The 23,889-nt window shown below is 35.0% G+C and overlaps 1 protein-coding gene across 2 annotated transcripts in view; it reads left to right on the top strand.

Moving 5' to 3' along the window:
• The window catches only part of LOC132754488 (uncharacterized), a 40,819-nt gene extending 18,545 nt beyond the window's left edge, over positions 1-22,274 (top strand). Inside the window, exons 2-5 of one of the 2 annotated variants that reach the window (XM_060745124.1) lie at positions 1,935-2,508; positions 5,313-5,471; positions 6,504-6,755; positions 21,998-22,273. In XM_060745124.1, coding sequence (XP_060601107.1) covers positions 5,352-5,471; positions 6,504-6,755; positions 21,998-22,099 — 474 coding nt within the window. In that variant the 5' untranslated portion in view covers positions 1,935-2,508; positions 5,313-5,351 and the 3' untranslated portion in view covers positions 22,100-22,273. Of the gene's footprint in view, positions 1-1,934; positions 2,509-5,008; positions 5,472-6,503; positions 6,756-21,997 lie in introns of those variants that run through there. The other variant, XM_060745125.1, reaches the window with a different exon arrangement.
• Positions 22,275-23,889: the final 1,615 nt, after the last annotated feature.

The raw sequence follows: 23,889 nt of genomic DNA, 5'->3' as shown, positions 1-23,889 counted from the left end.
ACTAACAATTAAATACTTCAACATTTTTAAAACAGGGGTGCAAATATCCGCCATTCAGAAATTATAGGAGACAAATCTTGCGTGTGTTATCTTTTACAGACGTGTAATAAATTGAGTAATGATAACCCGAGAGAACGAAATGTCCCGGTGATCCACTATAACTCTTCCAGGTCGTACGGGAATATTTACGCAGGATTAGTTTATCACATCGGTAATTTGACCATGCTTGAATTTATGTCTTATGTAACGTTTTCAATATGGGGATACATTTAGAAATGAACAAGTTAATGTCGTATAAATTATGTATCTTTTTACACATATATTATATTTATATCTATACTTTAAACTCAATATGTATCCCCCCCCTAAAAAATATTTTTACACGTGTACATGTACACTATTTACCTGCCGATGGAGCCGCATACTTGTACTGCGTCGCATTTATACATTGAATTTGAGGTCATGATTCCGCCATTCACGGAAAGTTTTTAACGGTGTTATTTGATTTCGCCGTGGTTATTTATATTTGCTGTTGGCATCAAAGATAATTAGAGAAAGGGCATTTTAGCAAATTACAAGATTTTCTTGATACAACTTCATGTAGATCTACTAATTAATTTTCGTACTTGTACATGTATATCTGGTTTCAAGTTCACAGAGTACAATTATAAATAGATCTACATTTATTATACAAATGAACAATCATATATTATTCCCCGCGAATCACGGCAAATGTTCACGGCAAAATCGCCGCGAGTTGAATTCGCGGCAATTGTCTCAAGTTGCCGCGAATTCGCTCGCGTTTTAAAGCATGAGAGTTCGCCGCGAATACGCGAATTGTGCGGGTTTCGCGTGTCCAGTACTGTATTTATAAGATTTTCTAAATATTTGTTTCTATATTTTCATGTAGATTTGTTGTTAATAATGACACAGATTTATATAAAAGGGATCGGACACTCCAAGTTAACCCTATATAAATTTCCTAAATAATGCTCTACCTCTAAACTAAAATCCTTGAACGCATGTACATGTTATTATTCATTCAAAATAAAAATGTTGTCGAAAATTCTTCGTTGATTTAAAGTATCACAAAAGAAAACGAAAGTAGACTACTTGATTCATTAATATCAAAAGGAAAGAATAACCGATGATTTCCCGCAATTCCCGTGTCACACAGTGACAATTTTTTTTGTTTTTTTAGGAACTGTTGCAGTGATTTAATAGGACTAGAGACATTTAAAGATTAACAAAGTTTATATATCTGAATTATTCTTATACAAAAAAGTTGGGCCGTGTTTATATGTTTTTTTTTGTTTTTAAATCGTTTTTTGTTTTTGATAGAATTTCAGGTTCCTGTGGTTATTGCTACTGACTGAATTAATCGGGATAAAAAAAAACAACTTGATGACGCTTACGGTAGTGTTTTGTCTAATCAAATGTACCTTTCAACTGTTTCACGGTAAATTGAAAACAACAACAGTAAAAATCATCTTTATTTTCGAATCGTAATGATTAATCTAAAATGAAATGTAAAATGAGATTGCACTCTCATTTATTTACACCAGACACTGACATGGTTTTACGCGGTAATACTCTCTCTGAGTCACCACGTGCTGTTTCACTCTCATCACACGTTTCTCACGCGGCCCTCGGTCACTCGGTTTATGGACAAATACTCAAGCGGAGTTGCGAGTGAATTCCTTGATCCTCCGAGGTTTTTGCATATTCATGTTATCTGTACTGTAGATGAGCAATCTGGGGCTATATGGCCCTCTACTGATAGTAGCAATGCCTTCATTGTAAGTCAAAGTTTATGGTCCCTTAACTGGGGCCAGCTTTCAGGGCATACAAGTGTTTGTGATCAGTCATAGTTAATGTTGGTTTTCCTTGGATTCTTACAAATTGTAGCTAATAATATTTTTTGTTTGTTTTAGAAATCAAGATGGCACATGAGATACATTTAAAGAATAACAAATACCGGCAGTGGGTTAAGGCTGGCCTAGGCTTGGGTTACCTTAAAGAGAGACTTGCGCCATTTTGTGATGACATTGGAAGACAGCAGCACAACGATATTATTAACAAAATACAACAAACAAAGACTCCTCAACCAAACGTACCATGTGGCAAATGTCAGATAACAACTCTCCAGCCAGATCATATCCGAGTTTCAAAAGGGATATGTCCCCTCAAACAAGATAAATGTAACTGTTGTTTTCCTAATAATAAGAGACCCTGTCCAAACAATGTATGTGGTGCCATCTATGACAGAATTATACAGTATCATGCATCAATGCCACCAGTACCTTTTTGGAAAAACAGTGATGTCCAACAGTGGTCAACAGAACTGTGGGAGGTTTGCAAATGTTTTATAAATGCTCCTGGGTACAAGGACAAGACATCAGCAGTCGACACTGATTGCACTGGGTTGCTTCATGTTATCATAAATAACAAGTACTTTCATAGTCACATTGGATGTAATTTACCGGACCAAACAATCTTTTTTCAAAGGTAACTCCATTGGTATACTATATTTTTATTTGAAATTTTGTTGAATATTAGGCTTTACTGTAAGATTAAAATGTTGTCTGTTAATTGCCTATAAAAGTAAAAGAGATAATTGTTACCTTAGTGTAGTTATTATGCCCCCACTTCAAAGAAGATGGGGTATATTGCTTTGCATTTGTTGGTCAGTCAGTCCGTAGACCAAATGGTTTCCGAGTGATAACTAAAGAACCCTTAGGCCTAGGAACTTCAAACTTGGTATGGTGATTGGTCATGACCAGTAGATGACCCATGTTGATTTTGGGGTCAAGGGGTCAAAGGTTAAGGTCACATTGACCTTGTAGGTAAAAACAGTTTCCGATCAATAACTAAAGCACGCTTAGGCCTAGGAACTTCAAACTTGGTATGGTGATTGGTCATGACCAGCAGATGACCCCTATTGATTTTGGGGTCAAAGGTCAAGATCACATTGACCTTGTAGGTAAAAACGGTTTCCAATCAATAACTAAAGAACGCTTAGGCCTAGGAACTTCAAACTTGGTATGGTGATTGGTCATGACCAGTAGGTGACCCCTATTGATTTTGGAGTCAAGGGGTCAATGTCATTTTGACCTTGTACTTAATGACGGTTTCTGACCAATAACTCAACAACTCAAGTTGACTTGGTTGATATTTTTATATTAAACTAAAAATGCTTTTGGTATACACATTTGAAGGTCTTATGTAACAACTTGGCTGTCATTAATGAGGCCTGCATGATTCACAAAATTTATGCATATATTATTTGTTAAGATTTGTAATAACTTAAATTGCTGCACACAACCTATGGGGTCACAATGATTATTATTACCTTGTTACCTTGTGACTAGTCATAAACAGTAGATACTAGATAACCCTTATTAATTGTTTGTTCACTCTGGGTCAGAAGTCATGCATAATAACCTGATCACATGACTAATTGGCTGCCGATAGGGGGCATACATGTTTTACAAACTTCTTTGTTGGTTATAAACTCTATTATATAACTTTATAGGAGTTTACCCATTACTGCACTAAGGTGACTATGAGGTTAATGCAGTTATTTTTGTCAGAGAAATAGTTTGCCACATTATGAATAATGATTCAAAAATTGTTATGCATAAATTGTATTCACAAATATTTTTTGTTTGCAATACAATTTTTTGGCTAGCTGTAATTTTTATGGGTGGGAAACAAAAAATATTTTGTATTTTAAGCTTTACTGTAAAATGACAGAAGTAATTATTTGTGCTTTATAAGCAAATGCGACAAGTACCGTAATAATTCTATTTAGCGCCCGGGCTTTTATTAGAATCATAGACTTTTCGAAAGTTGGGGATGGGCGTTAATTGGATACGCATCTTCATAAGAGTGTTAGACAAACTAATTTTCTAAGCAAGGCTTTATAAATCCACTCGCCCCTCATAACTATAAGAAGAAATCGAATCCGAAGATAGAGCGGATGTTGATTTATAATTGCAGACAACGCTAAAGTCGATTTCGGTATCGTAACGTACCGGCTTATGTCTGTTCTTTTCCGCACTTTAATACCGTGCATGTAGAGTCCGGTATCCGAGCACGGGAATAAAAAATGAGCCTCACGCATTTTTACTGCAAAAATATTATGATTTTTCCCAACGAAATATTTATGTAAGGTTACCAATTAACTCTGTAATCTGGGATGTTCTATACAATTCAAAAAGTCAATGGAATATTTCGAGTCCGATCATTATGCATTTTTTACCCGCCAATATAATTGTTAAAAAAAAGTAAGAATAGTTCTGACGGATTTTACTGACACAAGCATATATGTTCTTAAAGGGATTGATGCGGGATTTTGATATAAAAAGATAATCGTCTATTGTTTAAAATAATTTTAATCAGAACTAATCTCCCATGTTGGGCCCCAATACATTGAACCACGCACGTTGACCTTGCTGACGTAATGAAATAGGCGCGTGAGTTTTGGCATCTCGGAATGGTAATTTTTTATACATGTATATATATCTTATACACAAAACACATTGAATTATTGCAACACCTATGCTTGTGTCTATAAAATCTGTTATTAAGGGATATCACGTTTACAAATATACATGCCCAGTCGGAACTATACTTCAGTGTAATTTGGAACCAGAAAATGAGCATAGTGATAGCGCAATTATCGTAAAAAATAATGGATCTCTTGTTGGACATATACCGGAGGGATTATGTCAGCCTCTTACAAAATTATTCAAAGATGGACTTATTGTAGAAATCAGTGCCGAAATACTTGGAGAACCGCGTTCGTCATAAAAAGGAACTTTTGTAAAAGGTGGTGGCATTTAAATACCGTGTACATATAAACTTTACGGAAAAAAAGACAAGAAAAGGGAAGTTCGTTGCTACGTGAAAACGGAAATAGGGAAACTTGAATTGTATAGGTAAGCTCAATTGTACTCAAATCGGGGGATCGGCGTTTAAAAGGGGCAGTTAATTTTTCAACTTTGGGCTGAAAAGTGGCCGTTTTTTGGGGTGGGCGTCTATTAGAGGATGGGCGCTAAATAGAATTATTACGGTAAATACTGTTACTTCAGTAAAGTAATTATAAGATTTATCAAAACACATTTCCACTCCCTTTGCTTTTATATAATCTGCAGTTTAAACACAATAATAATAATGATTATTATGGTAAGTACTTTAAATTAACTCCTTTATTACAGTTTTAATTCTCAACTTAAGAATTGTGTTTAGTCTCATTGCTGAACACTGTATTTATGTGAATGTTGTATTATTTGTTTTCTTTATATTAGGTACGGCAGTACCGAAACGAAATTTTTCACTCGAGCAATATGGAGTTAGAGGAGAGCAAGGCTAATTGTTATATTGATGACATGATAGCTGTTCTACAAGATGGTAAAGAACTTGTACATCGACAAGATGCACAACAAGCTGTCGGGAAACTCCAAGATGTAAGTGTACATAATAAATTATAAGTTTGAAATCTTTAAAGAGTTAAATTATCATAACTTGAATTAAGCACATTTTACTAAATTTACAAAAAAGTGCTCTAAAGCCCCAGTCACATTAGAGCTTACGACCAGTGAAGACCAGTTCACGATCACCAGTGACCTCTGGTCGCGGACAATCTTTAAAACGTCTTACGACGGTCATCGGTGATCTTTGACAGTCGCAGGTTACCTTATTTAGGTCCCACGACCAATTTCAGTCGTAGAGAGGTTTTTGAGCTTGCACAAAAACCTCCTTGCGATCAAACAGGTCGCTAGTGATCTTATAAGGTCTTAAGGCTGTCGCACGATGGTCGTTCGGAAGTGCGACAATCTTACGACAGTCTTTACAAATTGCCACTGGTCACTGATAATCTTAAGAAGTCTTTAGTAATCGTGTGATGGTCGTACGACAAGTTGTAGGTAATCGCATGTTATGTCACGGGTAGTCGTAAGTAATCCCAGGCAATCTTGAGACCATCGTACGTTTACTTATGACCTGTCGTGCGATTGTCAATGATGACTTGTCTTACGATACTCACAAAAGTAAATTTATCTGTGCAAAAATGGTTTTGGTCGCTGACAATCGCTGATGATCGTCAGTTTTACAAGTCGCCGGTGGTCGCAAGTAATCGTAAGCTCTAGTGTGACTGGGGTTTGAGTGGTTACTTCATTTTAGTCAAATTTAAGTAACAACTGCCTTAAGTTAACTTATATTGATGAAATCAAATGAAATACCTACAAATACAAAAATACGGATCTAAGCTTGTTAGTAACAGGTAAGAAAAACAAATGTGAAGAAAATAGAGAATTCTGGCAATCAAATGACTATACCAGACATTCTGCCTTAAAAGAAGATTTTAGAAGCCCTCAGAAAAAGTATGAGAGTTAAAATAAAAAAACAATTGTGGTAATTTTGAAATAAAAATGTTGCTATATGATATAGCTACATTTTATCTCTGAAAGAAAATTGAACTTTTTTTTTTTATCCATCAGCTAAAGCAAAAAGACTTTGTTATCACTACTGAATGCTCTGAAGAAATTTTGAAACAAATCAAAGATGAAATGACAAAAATGCGGGAATTTACCGAAAATGCTGCAACTAAAGATGAATATGAGGAGCTTAAAAATAAAGTTATTGAACTTGAAAGACAGTTGGCAAAAGAAAAAGAGGGACAACTTGAGGCTGGGAAAGAACAGAAAAGAAAGTTTACTGAACTTGAGGCAGTTATAACAGAGCAAAAACAGGTAAAAAATGTTTTCCTTTTGTTTGTTTCAGGTTGATATACCAGTACATGTATTCCAATACAACTACGTCCGTCCGTCTGTGCGTCCCCACTTCATTCGTGTCCGGACTGTAACTTTGTCATACATTGAGGGATTTTAAAATAACTTGGCAAAATGTCTACCACATCAAGACGATGTGTTGCGTCTAAGAACCACGTCCCTACCTCAAAGGTCAAGGTCACACTACCATTTTGAAGTACACTTTATCACAATTAGAGTTTATAGGTACACACATTCATGTCCGGGCTGTAACTTTGTCATGCATTGGAGGATATGTGACAACAAAGACCCATGCCACTACCTTCAAGGTCAAGGTCACACTTATAGTTTGAAGGTACTTGTTTTTTGAGAAGAGTTTGAGGATACACATTTATGTCCGGACTGTAACTTTGTCTTGCATAAAAGGATTTTAAAATAACTTGGCACAAATGTCTACCACATCAAGACAATGTGTCGCGGCTAAGGCTCATGTCCGTCTGTCTGTGTGTCCCCACTTACACAACAATCATGTCCAGACTGTAACTTTATCATGCATTGAGGAATTTTGAAATAATTTGGCACAGATATTTATCTCAAAACAACATTTTGTTGTGTCCAGGAACTTGGTCCCTTCTTCAAAAGTCAAGGGCACACTTATATTTTGAAGCATCATGCTATCACAATTAGAGATTACAGGTACAATAATGCAAAGAACAATATTCAGCAATTAATTACTTTCATTCTCTTTTCTTTTCATAATACCTACATGCTTAAGAAACCTTTTTGAGGCATTCGTCACTTTGGTGACAGCTCTTGTTTCTGTCATAATTATTTTTTCAATTTTAATGAAAAAAAATAGGTAATTGTTTTAAGAAAAATCTCACAAAGAGTGGAAAAAAGTCAAGCTACTCTTTATTGAAATTTTGTACATTGACTTAAACAGAAGTAAACTATATAAATTAAGCAAAAAGTAGGTATTGTGCTCTTTATATAAGCAAACAAGTCTAATTTTGTAGCAGATAACTCAATAACAAGGATGGTGGCCCCCATTTTTATAACCCCCACAAAAGAAGGGGGTATATAGCAGTCCGCTTGTCGGTCGGTCTGTCCGTCTGTCGGTCGGTCCACATCATGGTTTATGGACGATAACTAGAGTTTGAATAAGGTATTGTAATCAAACTTGGTGTATAGCAAGCTTATATGCAGACCGGTCACCCAGGCTGGTATTGCATTTGGATCCCTGGGGTCAAGATCACCATGACTAAAAATAGAAAAATGGTTTCCGGACATAAACTAGAGTTTGTGAATGGAATATTTTAACCAACTTTGGTGTATAGCATCTTATATGAAGATCTCGGTTGGTAATGCATTTCGACCCCCTGGGGTCGAGGTCAAGGTCATCGTTACTAAAAATAGAAAAATGGTTTCCGGACAATAACTAGAGTTAGGAATGAGATATTGGAATCAAACTTGATGTAAAGCAAGCTTATTTGAAAACACCGGTTGTGATTTCAATTAATTGAAATAATTCTTTGTACACTTTACTATTGGTTGAGTTCAAATATTTTTTTCAGACCACTTAATTTTCAAAAAGTCAAAGTTGCTGATGGGGGTTTTACTCATCTTCAGTGATGGTTCCAGTTTAGCTTAATCATAGCCTAAGAACATGCCAAGTTTTAAGGAATTCTATTGTACAGTTATAATTTTGCCTATATATGTATAAAAGTCCTAAAACGTCTTTAAAGATAACTTTGATCTGTAACTGAGCTTGACTATCTACAATTCCTTTTAACAACATATTGGCCAAAACAACAAAATAGATTTTGAACAACGTGAAGAAGTGATCCCCTTATAGTACTCTCTAAAAGTAAAATTAATCATGCCCCTTTGAAATCAATGGCCTATCCTTAGGCTACATGGCTAAAGTGAAACATATTTAGTGTGAAGCATTGCCTAAGTTATGAAAATCATTAACATGGGTCAAATAGAGCCATGCCTTAGTATATCATGTTTATAATTTTTTCTTTTAATACTGAGGACCTATAAATTATACCTCTATATTGTTAAACCTTCTAGAAATGGTCACTTAACCAAAACAGTCTCTTAAGACAAGGCATGATAAAAAAGGAAAATTTTATACGTTTATTACAGTACGCTCACCGCAGGTTTTGCTTTTTCCGTGATACCACCGCGGACTTTTTTTTTTATCGCTGACAAACGCGGGGTTCGTCCGCGATGAAAGCCTAATTTCCCCCGCGATCCCCGGTGTTCAGTTGTTTCCACCGCGGACAAAATTCTGACGACCGTTCTTCATTCGTTGATAGAATCAGTCATCCGTTTCCCGCGGGGGAACGCCATGGTCAGTTGGTCTGTATAAATTAACCTCCAAAAATAATAGACGTTTTATTATTTTTTAACGTCATCTTTTTTACACAATGACTTGGAAATTGACCACAATCGTCTCTTTAAATGTTATTATACGTTAAATTTTTTGAACGGAATTTGAAATAAAAATAATTACAGCTGTACCTGTTTTTGTTGTTGTTTTTAATATTTTTGTTATAAACGTCCACAAAACTATTCGTACACATACCAATATTTTTACAACTGAAATCGTCATTTATCACTGTCATCTTTACTTTTTCATTCCTTGTGGTTCTCAAAGTATTATTGCTGTTAAACTATATGGGAGCCATAAATTGATACTTACTAAAAAAGGACATTTGTGCTGATTTCTCATGCCTTTACAATCATGCAGAGATGTTCATAACAAACTTATGACTTATGGTAATAACTTATCATTGACAACCACACGGAAAGTTATCAAATCCCTAGGTTATACGGCATCTAGGCCGAGATACGGACAGATGGTGCGAGATGTAAATAAAGAGAAACAATTTACAGTAACAAACAATACATATAATACATTAAAGATAGCACAATCATGTGGTGCGACTTTCACACGTCTAAAATACATCTTTGTTTGAACAGACAACGAAAAGCTTGTTTATTATTCCAGCGCTCTTGATGTATGCTTATTATATATAATAAGCACCAAACGCGTTAAAAACAAATTCCTCACCCATTAAAAAAATAATAATTAGGCTGCCTTTTACAAATTATAAACTTACATTATTATCCTCGGAATTAATTTCAATGAAAACTTAATATAATAAATACAAGAAAGCAAAGACAATTACGTTCAATTGTATGTATTTAAAACTACATGTTGTCTACAAATACTATTATTCTTATGAACAATAATATCTTAAGATAAAAATAAAATGAAATATTTTTAACTTGAAAATCGGTCGATGGAAGTTCTTAGAAAATAACTGTCATGACTGCTTGACTGCCTTTTATACATGTATGTGCATGCATACTGTTCATAATAAAATAACAAAAAGTATAACGTCAAGTTAAACAAAATTCTGCAAAAAAAATCTATAAAAAAAAAAAGAACAAACAAACAAACTACTAAAACAAAAATGAAAATAAACTTCAACAGTTGATACAAACTTCAAAAGTTATACATTACGCTCACACCTGTAATTAGATAAATCAAGAATATCATTTAATGTATATTTTGGTGAAATAAACGCTTTTTTTTAATGTTCCAAATAAAATATAAAACTTTATGATCAACATGCAAAAAAAAAGAAACAGTAAAACGCATCTGACAATTATTGAAAGAGACGTCCTGGAATATTGCCTGAATAAATTGTTGAGGGTTACGTTTTCAAAGTTTTTAAATAAGAAACAAAAGCTGGCATATAAATTGTTTTAGTATCTTTTTCATAAATGTCATATGCCGAATTTTTCATCATTTGACTTCAAGTTTCTCACTACCATGAAGTTGTGACGACAATGATTTATCTTGATGTCGAATACATATTATACATTACTTTACCAAACACAATAACAAGAAGAAGAACAAGAAATACACTGCATTTGTAAATGTACTTTTATTACAACAAAAAAGAAAACAAACAAATTTTACATATACTGTAGTTATATGTACAGTACATGTTACAGTACGTACGTATACTGATGTTTAAATACAGTAATTAATTTTTAAAATTTAAGGTTTCCACCGCGTTGACCGGTGTTTGACCGCCGCGTTCCTCCGCAATTTACCGCTGCGTTACGAAGGGGAAACGGTTTCAGACGCCGATTTATGTCCGCGGTGGTGAAAATTTTCTGTCCGCGGGGTCACGCGGACAATATCTGAGCAAATTTTCGTCCGCGGTAAACCTCATCCGCGGGGTCACGCGGGTTTTGAAAAAGCCACGCTGAGCATACTGTACATGCTTTTCTGTGGTTTATAGAAATATAATAGTGATATAAAAACTGGTAATTTCACTGTTTGAAACTGTGAAATTACCACTTTGATAATTTCACTGTTTTGAATTTAAGCCCCTTACCTTGTTTCAGTGAAATACCAGAGTGCACAGAACTGGGTACCAACTTAATGACTTGACTTCGTAAATGACGTGATGTTGTATTATTATTTGGTGCGCTTTTCATTCAGTATTAAGTTTAATGTCTTTTTAAACTAAACAAATATCCTTTATGTCATCTTTCCTCTGCGGTGGAGATGTTTTTTTAACTTCATTTATATAAATGTTTAATAATTTTAACACTGTGATCATCTCATGAGATGTTCAAGTAAAAAATAACTTTCTGATATTTATTTACAAAACAGCTTTGATCCATTACCTACATGTTTTACATTTTCAAATTTTCAAGCTACTGTACTACATTGCTTTTCCTTGTTTTCGACACGTAAAACCTAATTTGTGTAAATGTTTTCTGTGGTGATTTTCAATTCAAAGAAACAAACTACATGTAACTGTAGCTATTAATTTGATTGCTGATTATAAAAGTTCAAGGTCAATTCAATGCAGTCAAAAAATCAACAGTGAAGGGTGTACACCATCTCAGTAAGGACAGGGTGTTGCATTGTTCTATCATTTATATTAGATAATACATGTAACACCTATAATTAACTTCATTTGCATACGCTAAAAACTGTTTGGGAGATACAGTTCTTCACACATTTATATATTTTGTTATGATTATTGACACTTGTGAAATCACGAGGAGTCTTTCACTTGATAGGTAGGAGCACTTTTAGAATATGTCTGCAGTAAAATCCGTGTTTTACAATTTAAAAGGTCGTTTAATATCAATTAGCTGACTAATTAGCTGTTGCTGATCGCGTTGAGCAAAAGTCGCTTTAAAATACATTAAAGATACAGTACAGCTCAAGCAATTTTTCCAAAGTCTGCCGATCCCCGCGATTTGTTTATGGGTGGACTGTCACCGCGATGTCCCTGCGATAGTTGTGACTTTCCGTTCGTCAACTTGACTGTGGGAAGTTTGCGCTGTGGGATATTGTCACCGTGGATCACTGTGAAATATTGCAGCGGTATTTCGCTCTCTTGGGTGACTTTTAGTTTATTTATAACACGGGGACATTTATTACTATTACTGTATGTCTGTAAAATATAATGAACTAAAACACATTTTTTAGCTCGACTATTCGAAGAATATGAGAGCTATTGTAGTCGCCCCGGCGTCGGCGTCAGCGTCCGCGTCGGCGTCTGCGTTGTTTAAAGTTTTTTGTAAAGTCAAATATCTCAATTATTGCTTGAGATATTCAATTGAAACTTTTAATACTTATTTATAGTAACAAGGTACATCAGATTGTCAAGTTGGATAACTCTACCTACAATATTGACAGAATTATGCCCCTTTTTAACTTAGAAATTTTGGTTAAAGTTTTTTGTAAAGACAAATATCTCAATTATTGTTTGAGATATTCAATTGAAACTTACAATACTCATTTATAGTAATAAGGTTCATCAGATTGACAAGTTGGATAACTCTGCCTACAATATTGACAGAATTATGCCCCTTTTTAACTTAGAAATTTTGGTTAAAGTTTTTGTAAAGTCAAATATCTCAATTATTGCTTGAGATATTCAATTAAAACTTACAATACTTATCTATAGTAACAAGGTTCATCAGATTGACAAGTTGGATAACTCTGCTAACAATATTGACAGAATTATGCCCCTTTGAAACTTAGAAATTTTGGTTAAAGTTTTTTTGTAAAGTCAAATATCTCAATTATTGCTTGAATTATTCAATTGAAATTTACAATACTTTTTTATAGTAACAATGTCCATCATTTTGCAAAATTGCATAACTCTGTCTGCAATATTTGCAGAATTATTTGCCCCTTTGAAACTTAGAGATTTTGGTTAAAGGTTAAAGGTCTTCAAAGATATTTACTTGAAACTTTACACATGTACTTAGGGTCATAATTTGAGGGTCATAATTGTATGTCACTGACCAAGTTCCATAACTCTATCTTGCATTAAGGCTGATTCATATCCCCTTTTCTACTTAGTCTCTTGGTTAATGTTTACATGCAAGTTTTACATATCTCAATAACTATTAAAGATATTTATTTAAAACTTCACATATGCATTTAGGGTCAGAATTGTAGGTCACTGACAAAGATCCATAATTCTATCTTGCATTTAGGCTGATTTTTCTTCCCTTTTTCAACTTGAAAAATTCATGGTAAAGTTTTGCTTGTAAGCTGTTATCTCCATAACAACTGAAAGGTTTGTGCATTTTTTGGGACAATTTTATGCATTCATAATGATAAAGCAGTGATTTACTTGATAAAACATCTTAATAACAAGCCTTTGTACCTTTTCTGTCAATTTTATGTATTCATAGGTAATTAGTATTATTATACTCAATAAAACACCCTTGTGACATTACCTTCCAAATAGTCAAGCCAATACTGTATAATTAGACTCTCTCTAAGGCCTATAACATGAATTTATAAAAAAAAATAGCCCTTTTGTGAACTTAGAAAATTTAACATTATCAAGGCTCTTTTACTATCAAGCACTTAGAATAGTCGAGCGTGCTGTCCTACCGACAGCTCTTGTTATAGAAGAAAATCTGTATGTTATGTATTTAAAAGGACGTAACACCTGTCATATGCAAATAATTACAAAATTTAATGATTTGAGTGTGAAATTAAAACCCTAATATGTAGTAACTTTTAACATAATTAATTTCAACTGCTTTAAGCCATTTTAACCTTCTGATTTTACAGTGCTACAATCATATAAGAATTTTTAATTATTTCTTTGATCCATTTAAACGATTTTTTCTGTTAAATTTACGTGTGTTAATTACCTTCCCTCCAAATATTGACGAGAACTAAAGTTTAAGTGGGTCATAGCATGTAATACACACAAATTTACTTTTGAACTAACATTTCTCTATTTGAAATATTTAATGTCGCATTAACGGTTATGATCTGAAAAAAAGATGTAACAAATATGTTTATTTCATCATGATCACAGATCTAAATTTTTAGATAGCGCATACCGTGGACTACTGTAGTTGTATAATAAGTAATGAGATAGATTCTAATTTATTTCTATGACACTCACCTCACCATTATGGAGAAGTAATTCTCGACTTCTTAATTGCATTTTCCCATCACAGTCGTATTTAACGACAAAAAAAATTGTGGCTTTTGATCAGATTTTGTAATGGCATCTTGCAAAGTTTACGTAAAAACACATGTTAAGGAAATGTTTGTTAAACTATTATATATAATTACTTACATGAACTAGTCCACGGCTGCACTATTAGGTGTATGAGCTAATTGCTTAATTTTTGTAGGTGTAAATTGCTTAATTAAGCGATCTTGAGCAAAGAATAAATAAATTAGTTCCTTGATTGGATTTAACAACTTCTTAAGATTGGTCGCTATTAAATGTACATGTATATTATATAATAAGTGGCATTTATTGTTTCCAGTATGAATAGAATTTCTAAAAAAAAAACTTTTTAAGTGTTCTAGCAGCTATCGTTTCAACTTTTTACACAGAACATCAAAGCATTTAATTTTCTTGAAAGTGTTGACCAATTTCGTTAATATTTTGTTTATTCCGTTTTCTTGAAACTTTTTTCATTGAACTGTTTTGTGATGTGATTTTCCCCGGTAATTGTACATTTAATATCGCGGAGCTAACTAAATAATTTATTGAATGATTAAAATCATCAGTCACATTGTAAGTCTTTTTGGTTTTTTAAAAGAAGACTACGTAATACATTTAAATGAACATTTACGTGCATATGCAAATTAATCACTGCAAATGAAATCTCTGTGATTTTCAACCGCGGATTGCAGGTTTTTTTTAACTACCCGTCCGTGGCGATTTGTCGCCGTGGGATACTATAGTATGTCCCCCGCGATTTTCTGTTCGCCGTTAAAAGTGTCCGCAGTGACTGAGTGGAAAGAGGAAAAATTGCTTGAGCTGTACTGTATATAGGATATGATCGGGGGGTAGGGTTCGGGGGATTTACAGTGAGCGCATATAACAAATTTTTACTTAATACACGTGGTAGCATGGGCAAGTTTAAAGACTTCATTTTGGCTGATCAAGCTCAATTGCAAGTTTTCATAACTTTAATGGTTCAAATGCAGCAACTAAAGACCTGACTGCAAATAAATAAAAAATAAAAAGGGGTGTATCAATGGGGTAAAATAAGTATGGACTATAGACTGTTTTGTTTTAGTACACCTATCACAATGTGACATGGTGAGGCTTTTGTTATTGCCTTTTGTCCGGCATCCGTCCGTAAACTTTTACTTTAAAACAACATCTCATAAACTGCTAAGCCAATTTTTATACCCCCAAAAACGAAGTTTGGGAGGGGGTATATAGGAGTCACCTGGTGGTCGGTCGGTCGGTCCAGACATCCGTTGCATTTTCCTTGTCCGGAGCATAACTTGGAAGACTAATGATTGGAATTCAATATAACTACACACAATGGTCAAGCACATTGAGAGGAAGTGCAGTGTACAAGAACCATAACTCTATCTTGACTAATTACAGAGTTATTGCCCTTTGTTACTTTTCCTTGTCCGGGGCATAACTTGAAAACTACTGGTTGGAATTCAAAACAACTTCATACAATTGTCAAACACAATAAGGGGAAGTGCAGTGCACAAGAACCATAACTCTATCTAAAGTAATTACAGAGTTATTGCCCTTTGTTACTTTTCCATTCCATTCTTTTGTCCGGACCATAACTTGAAGACTAATGGTTGGAATTCAATAAAACTACATACAATGATCAAGCACATTGAGAGGAAGTGCAGTGCACAAGAACCATAACTCTATCTTGACTAATTACAGAGTTATTGCCCTTTGTTTCTTTTCCTTGTCCGGGGCGTAACTTGAAAACTTCTGGATGGAATTCAAAACAACTTCATACAATTGTCAAACACAATATGGGGAAGTGCAGTGCACAAGAACCATAACTCTATCTAAAGTAATTACAGAGTTATTGCCCTTTGTTACTTTTCCATTGCTTTTCTTTTGTCCGGACCATAACTTGAAGACTAATTGTTGGAATTCATTATAACTTAATACAATGGTCAAGCACATTGAGAGGAAGTGCAGTGCACAAGAACCATTACTCCATCTTGACGTATTACAGAGTAATTGCCCTTTGTTACTTTTCTGTGTCCGGGGCATAACTTGAAAACTACTGGTTGGAATTCAAAACAACTTCATACAATTGTCAAACACAATAAGGGGAAGTGCAGTGCACAAGAACCATAACTCTATCTAAAGTTATTACAGAGTTATTGCCCTTTGTTACTTTTCCATTCCTTTCTTTTTGTCCGGACCATAACTTGAAGACTAATGGTTGGAATTCAGTATAACTACATAAAATGGTCAAGCACATTGAGAGAAAGTGCAGTGCACAAGAACCATAACTCTATCTTGACTAATTACAGAGTTAATGCCCTTTGTTACTTTTCCATTGCTTTCTTCTTTCCGGACCATAACTTAAAGACTAATTGTTGGAATTCATTATAACTTAATACAATGGTCAAGCTCATTGAGAGGAAGTGCAGTGCACAAGAACCATAACTTCATCTTGACTTATTACAGAGTTATTGCCCTTTGTTACTTTTCCTTGTCCAGAGCATGACTTGAAAACTACTGGTTGGAATTCAAAACAACTTCATACAATGGTCAAACACAATAAGGGGAAGTGCAGTGCACAAGAACTATAACTCCATCTTGACTAATTACAGAGTTATTGCCCTTTGTTTCTTTTCCATTGCTTTTTTTGTCCGGAGCATAACTTGTAGACTAAAAGTTGGAATTCAATATTACTTCATACAATGGTCAAGCACATTGAGAGGAAGTGCAGTGCACAAGAACCATAACTCCATCTTTACTAATTACAGAGTTATTGCCCTTTGTTACTTTTCCTTGTCCAGAGCATAATTTGAAAACTACTGTTTGAAATTCAATACATCTATGACCGCCTCCGTGGTCGAGGGGTTAGAGTCGATGACTTCTAAACCAGTTACCTCTCTGGCGTGGGTTCGATCCCCGGGAGATGCTTTGGTAGTTTAGCGCGGAGGAAGGTAGTCTAGTACTGGTGTAACTCTCCAGGAACGATGGTTAGGAAACTACCCGCCTATATGACTGAAATACTGTTGGAAAAAGGCGTAAAATGAAACAAACAAACAAACAAACAACTTCATACAGTTGTCAAGGACATTAAAAGGAAGTGCAGTGCACAAGAGCCATAACTCCATTTTGACAAAATACATAGTTACTGCCCTTTGATACTTTTCCTTGTCCAGAGCATAACTTAAAACGTACTGTTTGGAATTCAAAACAACTTCATACAATGGTCAAGCACAATAAGAGGAAGTGCAGTGCACAAGAGATATAACTCCATCTTCAGTATTTATAGAGTTATTGCCCTTTGTTTCTTTTCCTTGTCTTTCTGGACTTATTACAGAGTAATTCAAAAAAACTTCATCAATGGCCAACCACATTGAAAGGAAATGCAACATACAAGAACCACAACTATATTTAATTGCCCACAACCATAACTCTATATTTCAATTATTTTACAAGGTATTCTGTGACTAGTAACATCCTCATTTCTGAAGCACTCTTGTGGGGGGTATTAATCACATTTAGTGATAGTTCTAGTTTTTATAGTCCCTCAATTCCAATATCTTGGAGAACCTTTCAATACTCATTTGTAAAATTATGTATGATTGCACCCAAAAATGTCGAAATTAGGCATTCTCTGTAGAGAATTGTCCCATTTCAATGAAATTGATTTTCATTGAATAGATAATTTTTAGCTCACCTCTCGCAAAGTGACATGGTGAGCTTTTGTGATCGCTTTTCGTCTGTCCGTCGTCAACTTTTACTTTAAAAGAAGTCTCCTCATAAACCGCTAAGCCAATTTCATTCAAACTTCACAGGAATGTTCTTTGGTAGTCAACTTTAAAAATTGTTAAAAGAATTACATTCTAAGCAGAACTCTGGTTGCCATGGCAACCAAAAAAAAAAAACTTAAAATATCTTCTTTTAGAAAATCGAAAGAGTAGAGCTTAAATATTTGGCATGAAACATCATCCAGGCAGTGTCTACCAAGTTTCTTCAAATAAATGCCCTGGGGTCAAAATTGGTCCCGCCCTTGCGGGTCATTGCTTATCCTTACTTGTATATAGTAAAAACTTAAAAATCTACTTTTAAAAAGCCCAAATAGCTAGAGCTTAGATATCAAGCATGAAACATCTTCCTGTGGGTGTCTACAGAGTTTGTTCAAATAAGGGTCCTGGGGTCAAAATTGGCCCCTCCCCGGGGATCATTGGTTTTCCTTATATTTTTATAGTAAAAACTTAAAAAAAATCTTTAAAAACACCCTTAGAGCTAGTGCTAAGATATTTATCATGAAACATCTTCTAATGGGTGTCTACCATTTTTGTTCAAATTAAGGCCCTGGGGTTAAAATTGGCCCGCCATAGGGATTATTGATTTTTTCTTATATGTATATAGTACAAAAAATCTTTTAAAAAACTCAAAGAGCTAGAGCTAGATATCAAGTATGAACTATCTTCTAGTGAGTGACTACCAAGTTTGTTCAAATAAAAGCCCTGGGGACTAAGTTGGCCCCGTCCAGAGGGGGGATGGGGTAAAATTTGTTCTTCCTTATATGTTGATAGTATAAACTTAACCTTTTCCCTTATATAAGCGTGTTTCGACGGCTTTTTGCCCCCCCCCACCCTTTTTTGAGGCCTCAAACAGTGAAAAAATGCCCTATTTAGGCCCCAAAACACTGTTTTTCGTTTGAGAAATGTTGATAAAAAAGTGTCCACTTTTTCGGCGCCGTCCCCCATCCAAATATTACATCAGGGGGTTGCCAGAAGGGGGATGTGCCCCCTTCTGTTTGGGGGTTTGAAGGGGGCGGAGTCCCTGTCATCGCCAAGAAAATTTTAGACATGTGACAGGCTGAATGGCCACAGGTCGATCTTAGGGTAACTAGTAACTGACGCTGAAAAGCCTTTTACTTTATTTTTATAATTCTTTATGGAAATGTTCACCACCATGATATGTATTGCTCCATGCATGATCCAGGTCTCCAGGTCAAAGGTCAAGGTCACACTTAGAGCTCATTGAAAAACGCTTGTCCGGAGCAAAACATTCATAGGGGGTTTTCAATATAACTTGGCACAAATGTTCACCATTGTGAGGCTGAGTGTCGCATGCAAAATTCAGATCCCTGCGACCAAAGTCAAGGTTACACATAGAGGTCAAAGTTCAGATAAAAATTTGAAGATGGTTATAGGGACCATTTAGTCATCATTTATTGATGGATTGTAGCACAAATGGTAACTATCATGACTACAGGTGTTACACATTTAATTTAGGTTAATATTTGCAAGGTCAAGGTCACTGGAGATGATTAAATATCCAGATGTTGTCCGGAGCATATTTTCTACATGCATGGAGGAATTTTAATGTTACTTTTATAGAATTGTTCACCACCATGAGACGTAGTGCCCTGCACATAAACCAAGTCTCTAGGTCAAAGGTGAAGGTCACAGTTAGAGCTCATAGAAAAACACTTGTCTGGAGCAAAACTTCTACATGCATAGAGGGATTTCAATATAATTTGGCACAAATGTTCATCATTGTGAGGCTGAGTGCCATGCATAAAATTCAGGTCCCTGCGACCAAGGTCAAGGTCACACATTCTGTGCATATCTTCCCTATTGATTTGTTTTAAGGTTCATTTAACAACACAGTGCCAAGAATAAAAACTTGCTTGCTAGATAACACTTATCCATAATGCCCCCATCTCCATCTAAAGCTTTTTCGTAAACGGGCGTATTTTGTGACTATGGCACCCTTGTTGCAAATAAAACCCACCAATTTCAGTCCTTAATGTACAAAACACAGCGAAAGAAGTCTAAATTGTATTTAGTAATGGAGGCCCCCATTTTTTTAGCTCACCTGTCACAATGTGACAGGGTGAGCTTTTGTGATCGCTTTTCGTCCGGCGTCCGTCCGTCCATCGTCCGTCCGTCCGTAAACTTTTGCTTTAAATGACATCTCCACATAAACCACTGAGCCAATTTCATCCAAACTTCACAGGAATGTTCCTTTGGTGGTCACCTTTAAAAATTGTTCAAAGAATTTAATTCCATGCAGAACTCTGGTTGCCATGGCAACCAAAAGAAAAATCTTTAAATATCTTCTTTTAAACAACCCTAAGAGCTAGAGCTTAGATATTTGGCATGAAACATCTTCTAGTGAGTGTCTACCAAGTTTGTTCAAATAAAAGCCCTGGGGTCAAAATTGGCCCCGCCCCGGGGGGTCATTGATCTTCCCTATATGCATATAGTAAAAACTTAAAAAATCTTCTTTTTAAAAGCCCAAATAGCTAGAGCTTAGATATCAAGCATGAAACATCTTCCAGTGGGTGTCTACAGAGTCAAATAAGGGTCCTGGGGTCAAAATTGGCCCCTCCCCGGGGATCATTGGTTTTCCTTATATTTTTATAGTAAAAACTTTAAAAAAAATCTTTAAAAACACCCTTAGAGCTAGAGCTAAGATATTTATCATGAAACATCTTCTAATGGGTATCTACCATTAATGTTCAAATTAAGGCCCTGGGGTTAAAATTGGCCCGCCATAGGGATTATTGATTTTTCCTTATATGTATATAGTACAAACTTTAAAAAAAATCTTTTAAAAAACTCAAAGAGCTAGAGCTAGATATCAAGTATGAACTATCTTCTAGTGAGTGACTACCAAGTTTGTTCAAATAAAAGCCCTGGGGACAAAGTTGGCCCCGTCCAGAGGGGGGATGGGGTAAAATTTGTTCTTCCTTATATGTTGATAGTATAAACTTAACCTTTTCCCTTATATAAGCGTGTTTCGACGGCTTTTTGCCCCCCCCCTTTTTTGAGGCCTCAAACAGTGAAAAAATGCCCTATTTAGGCCCCAAAACACTGTTTTTCGTTTGAGAAATGTTGATAAAAAAGTGACCACTTTTTTGGCGCCGTCCCCCATCCAAATATTACATCAGGGGGTTGCCAGAAGGGGGATGTGCCCCCTTCTGTTTGGGGGTTTGAAGGGGGCGGAGTCCCTGTCATCGCCAAGAAAATTTTAGACATGTGACAGGCTTAATGGCCACAGGTCGATCTTAGGGTAACTAGTAACTGACGCTGAAAAGCCTTTTACTCTATCTCAATTCATTGAGAAGTTGCAGCACTTTGAAATCACTTTTGATGGAAAAAAAAAACAATGCAAAATAGTGATTTTAGGCAAATTTGAGATGTCCCCCCTTTGCCATGGTAACAGGAAATTTACCATTGAGCATGCTGTTACAGAGGCTATGGTGTACATGTAGTCAACATTTGTGCCAAGTTTCATTGAAGCATTTTTCATAGTTTCATAGCAGTTTGAACTTGTTACAGGAGGCTTTTCAATGAAAACGGCCATTTTTCGCAATATGCTCATGGGGTAAAAGGTTAAAAATCTTCTTACAGCTAGAGCTTAGATATTTATCATGAAAAATCTTCAAATGGGTGTCTACCAAGTTTGTCCAAATAAAAGCCCGTCGGTTAAAATTTGCCCGCCCCGGAGGCCTTTATAAAGGTGAGCGATTTCAGGGCCATTATGGCCCTCTTGTTTAGATATATTTGGACACTGTTTGCTAATGAAAGTGAATACTATTTTCTTCAATTTCAATATTAAAATGACAATATTACTGTATACAATAGATACTTTTGAAAATTACTAAACAAAACACAATTATTTGTATTATAATTTATGTTGTAGGAGATAAAAAGACGCAAGGTAGAAGATTCTCCTCAACAAAAACAGTTTCAATATGAAAAGGCGAAATCAGGTATGTTATATAGAATATCAGGTATGCTATAAATAATAAGAAAAACGCTAAATCAGGCATGTTATATAGAATATGAATAGGTTAGAAGGAATGTTAATATATAAAATATGAAAAAGGCTAAATCAGGTATGTTGTATAGAGTAAGAAAAGGCTGAATCATGTATGGTATATAGAATATGTGAAGGCTAAATCAGGTATGTTATATAGGATATAAAAAGGCTAAATCAGATATGTTATATAGAAAATGAAAAGGCTATATCGGGTATGTCATATTGAATATGAAAATGTTAAATCAGGTATGTTATATAGAATATGAAAAGGCTATATCAGGTATGTTATATAGAATATGAAAAGGCTAATTTAGGTATGTTATATACAATATGAAAAGGCTAAAACAGGTATGTTATATAGAATATGAAAAAGGCTTAATCAGGTATGTTATATAGAATATGAAAAGGCTAGATCAGGTATGTTATATATAATATGAAAAGGCTAAAACAGACATGTCATATACATTGTAGATAATGAAAAGGCATTTTGTTAAAAACACTAGTCTTTGAAATAAGCGCCAGTCCGAGGCTCCAGGCCACTTAATTTAGCATCGGTCCGGTGATTATTGCAAAGTTGGTTGTCCGATGGGCCAGTAGATTTTTAGCCACGAAAAAGTACCATAAGAAAAAAATTCATCAAAATAATGTGGCAGGGTTCTCAAAAAGATCAGTTTTTAGCCTTTTTATACGCCCGTTTGAAAAACGGGACGGGACGTATTATGGGAACGCCCATGGCGGGCGGGCGGCGTCCAATTTTGTCCGGAGCATATCTCCTACATGTATGGAGGGATTTTAATGAAACTTCATATAAATGTTCACCACTATGAGGAGCAGTGTCGCGCACATGAACCAGGTCTCTAGGTCAAAGGTCAAGGTCACACTTAGAGCTCATTGAAAAATGCTTGTCCGGAGCAAAACTTCCACATGTATAGAGGGATTTCAATATTACTTGGCACAAATGTTCACCATTGTGAGGCGGAGTGTCGCGTGCAAGATTCAGGTCCTTGCGGCCAAGGTCAAGGTCACACATAGAGGTCAAAGTTCAGATAAAAATATGAAGATGTGTATATGGACCATTTAGTCATCATTTATTGAGGGATTGTAACACAAATGGTCATTATCAAGACTATGGCTGTGATACATATAATTTAGGTCAATATATACAAGGTCAAGGTCACTAAAGATGATGAAATATCCAGATTTTGTAAATAGAATTTAATCAAAGGGAGACAACAAAGTTATTACTTTGTTCATAAATGACTTACACAATTACTCCCCTTGATCTATTTTCACTTTCAATTCTAAAAATAGAATTTAATCAAAGGGCATGAAATAATCCTCTTTCTTGGACTTGAGTATGTTCTAAAGAATGTAACATTTATTTACACATGTTTCATTCATTGGTCAAGATTCTTAACTGTGATAACTATTGTGTTCTGTAGACTTGGTATTTGTTCATAAAGATCATACAGTAATTACCTTATCAAATGTAAATACTTTCTCATAGAAATTTAATTATATTTTAATTTTCAAGTAAATATCAGTTCAGCTCATTCAAAGATTAAGAATTGTAATGAAATGTATTTCCCTAGAATAAAATCTTAAATCAGAATTTTTTAGTAATTAAATTACATGTACTTTTTATACGCCCGTTTAAAAAAAAATAAAAATATGAAGATGTGTATAGGGACGATTTAATCATCATTTATTGAGGGATTGTAACACAAATGGTCATTATAATGACTACGGCTGTGACACATGTACTTTAGGTC

Source organism: Ruditapes philippinarum, unplaced genomic scaffold, assembly GCF_026571515.1.
Source record: "Ruditapes philippinarum isolate M1 unplaced genomic scaffold, ASM2657151v2 ctg11022_1_1_1_1, whole genome shotgun sequence".
Taxonomy (NCBI): domain Eukaryota; kingdom Metazoa; phylum Mollusca; class Bivalvia; order Venerida; family Veneridae; genus Ruditapes; species Ruditapes philippinarum.
The sequence above is the reverse complement of the archived record's forward strand: the minus strand, read 5'-3'. Positions and strand labels throughout refer to the sequence as shown.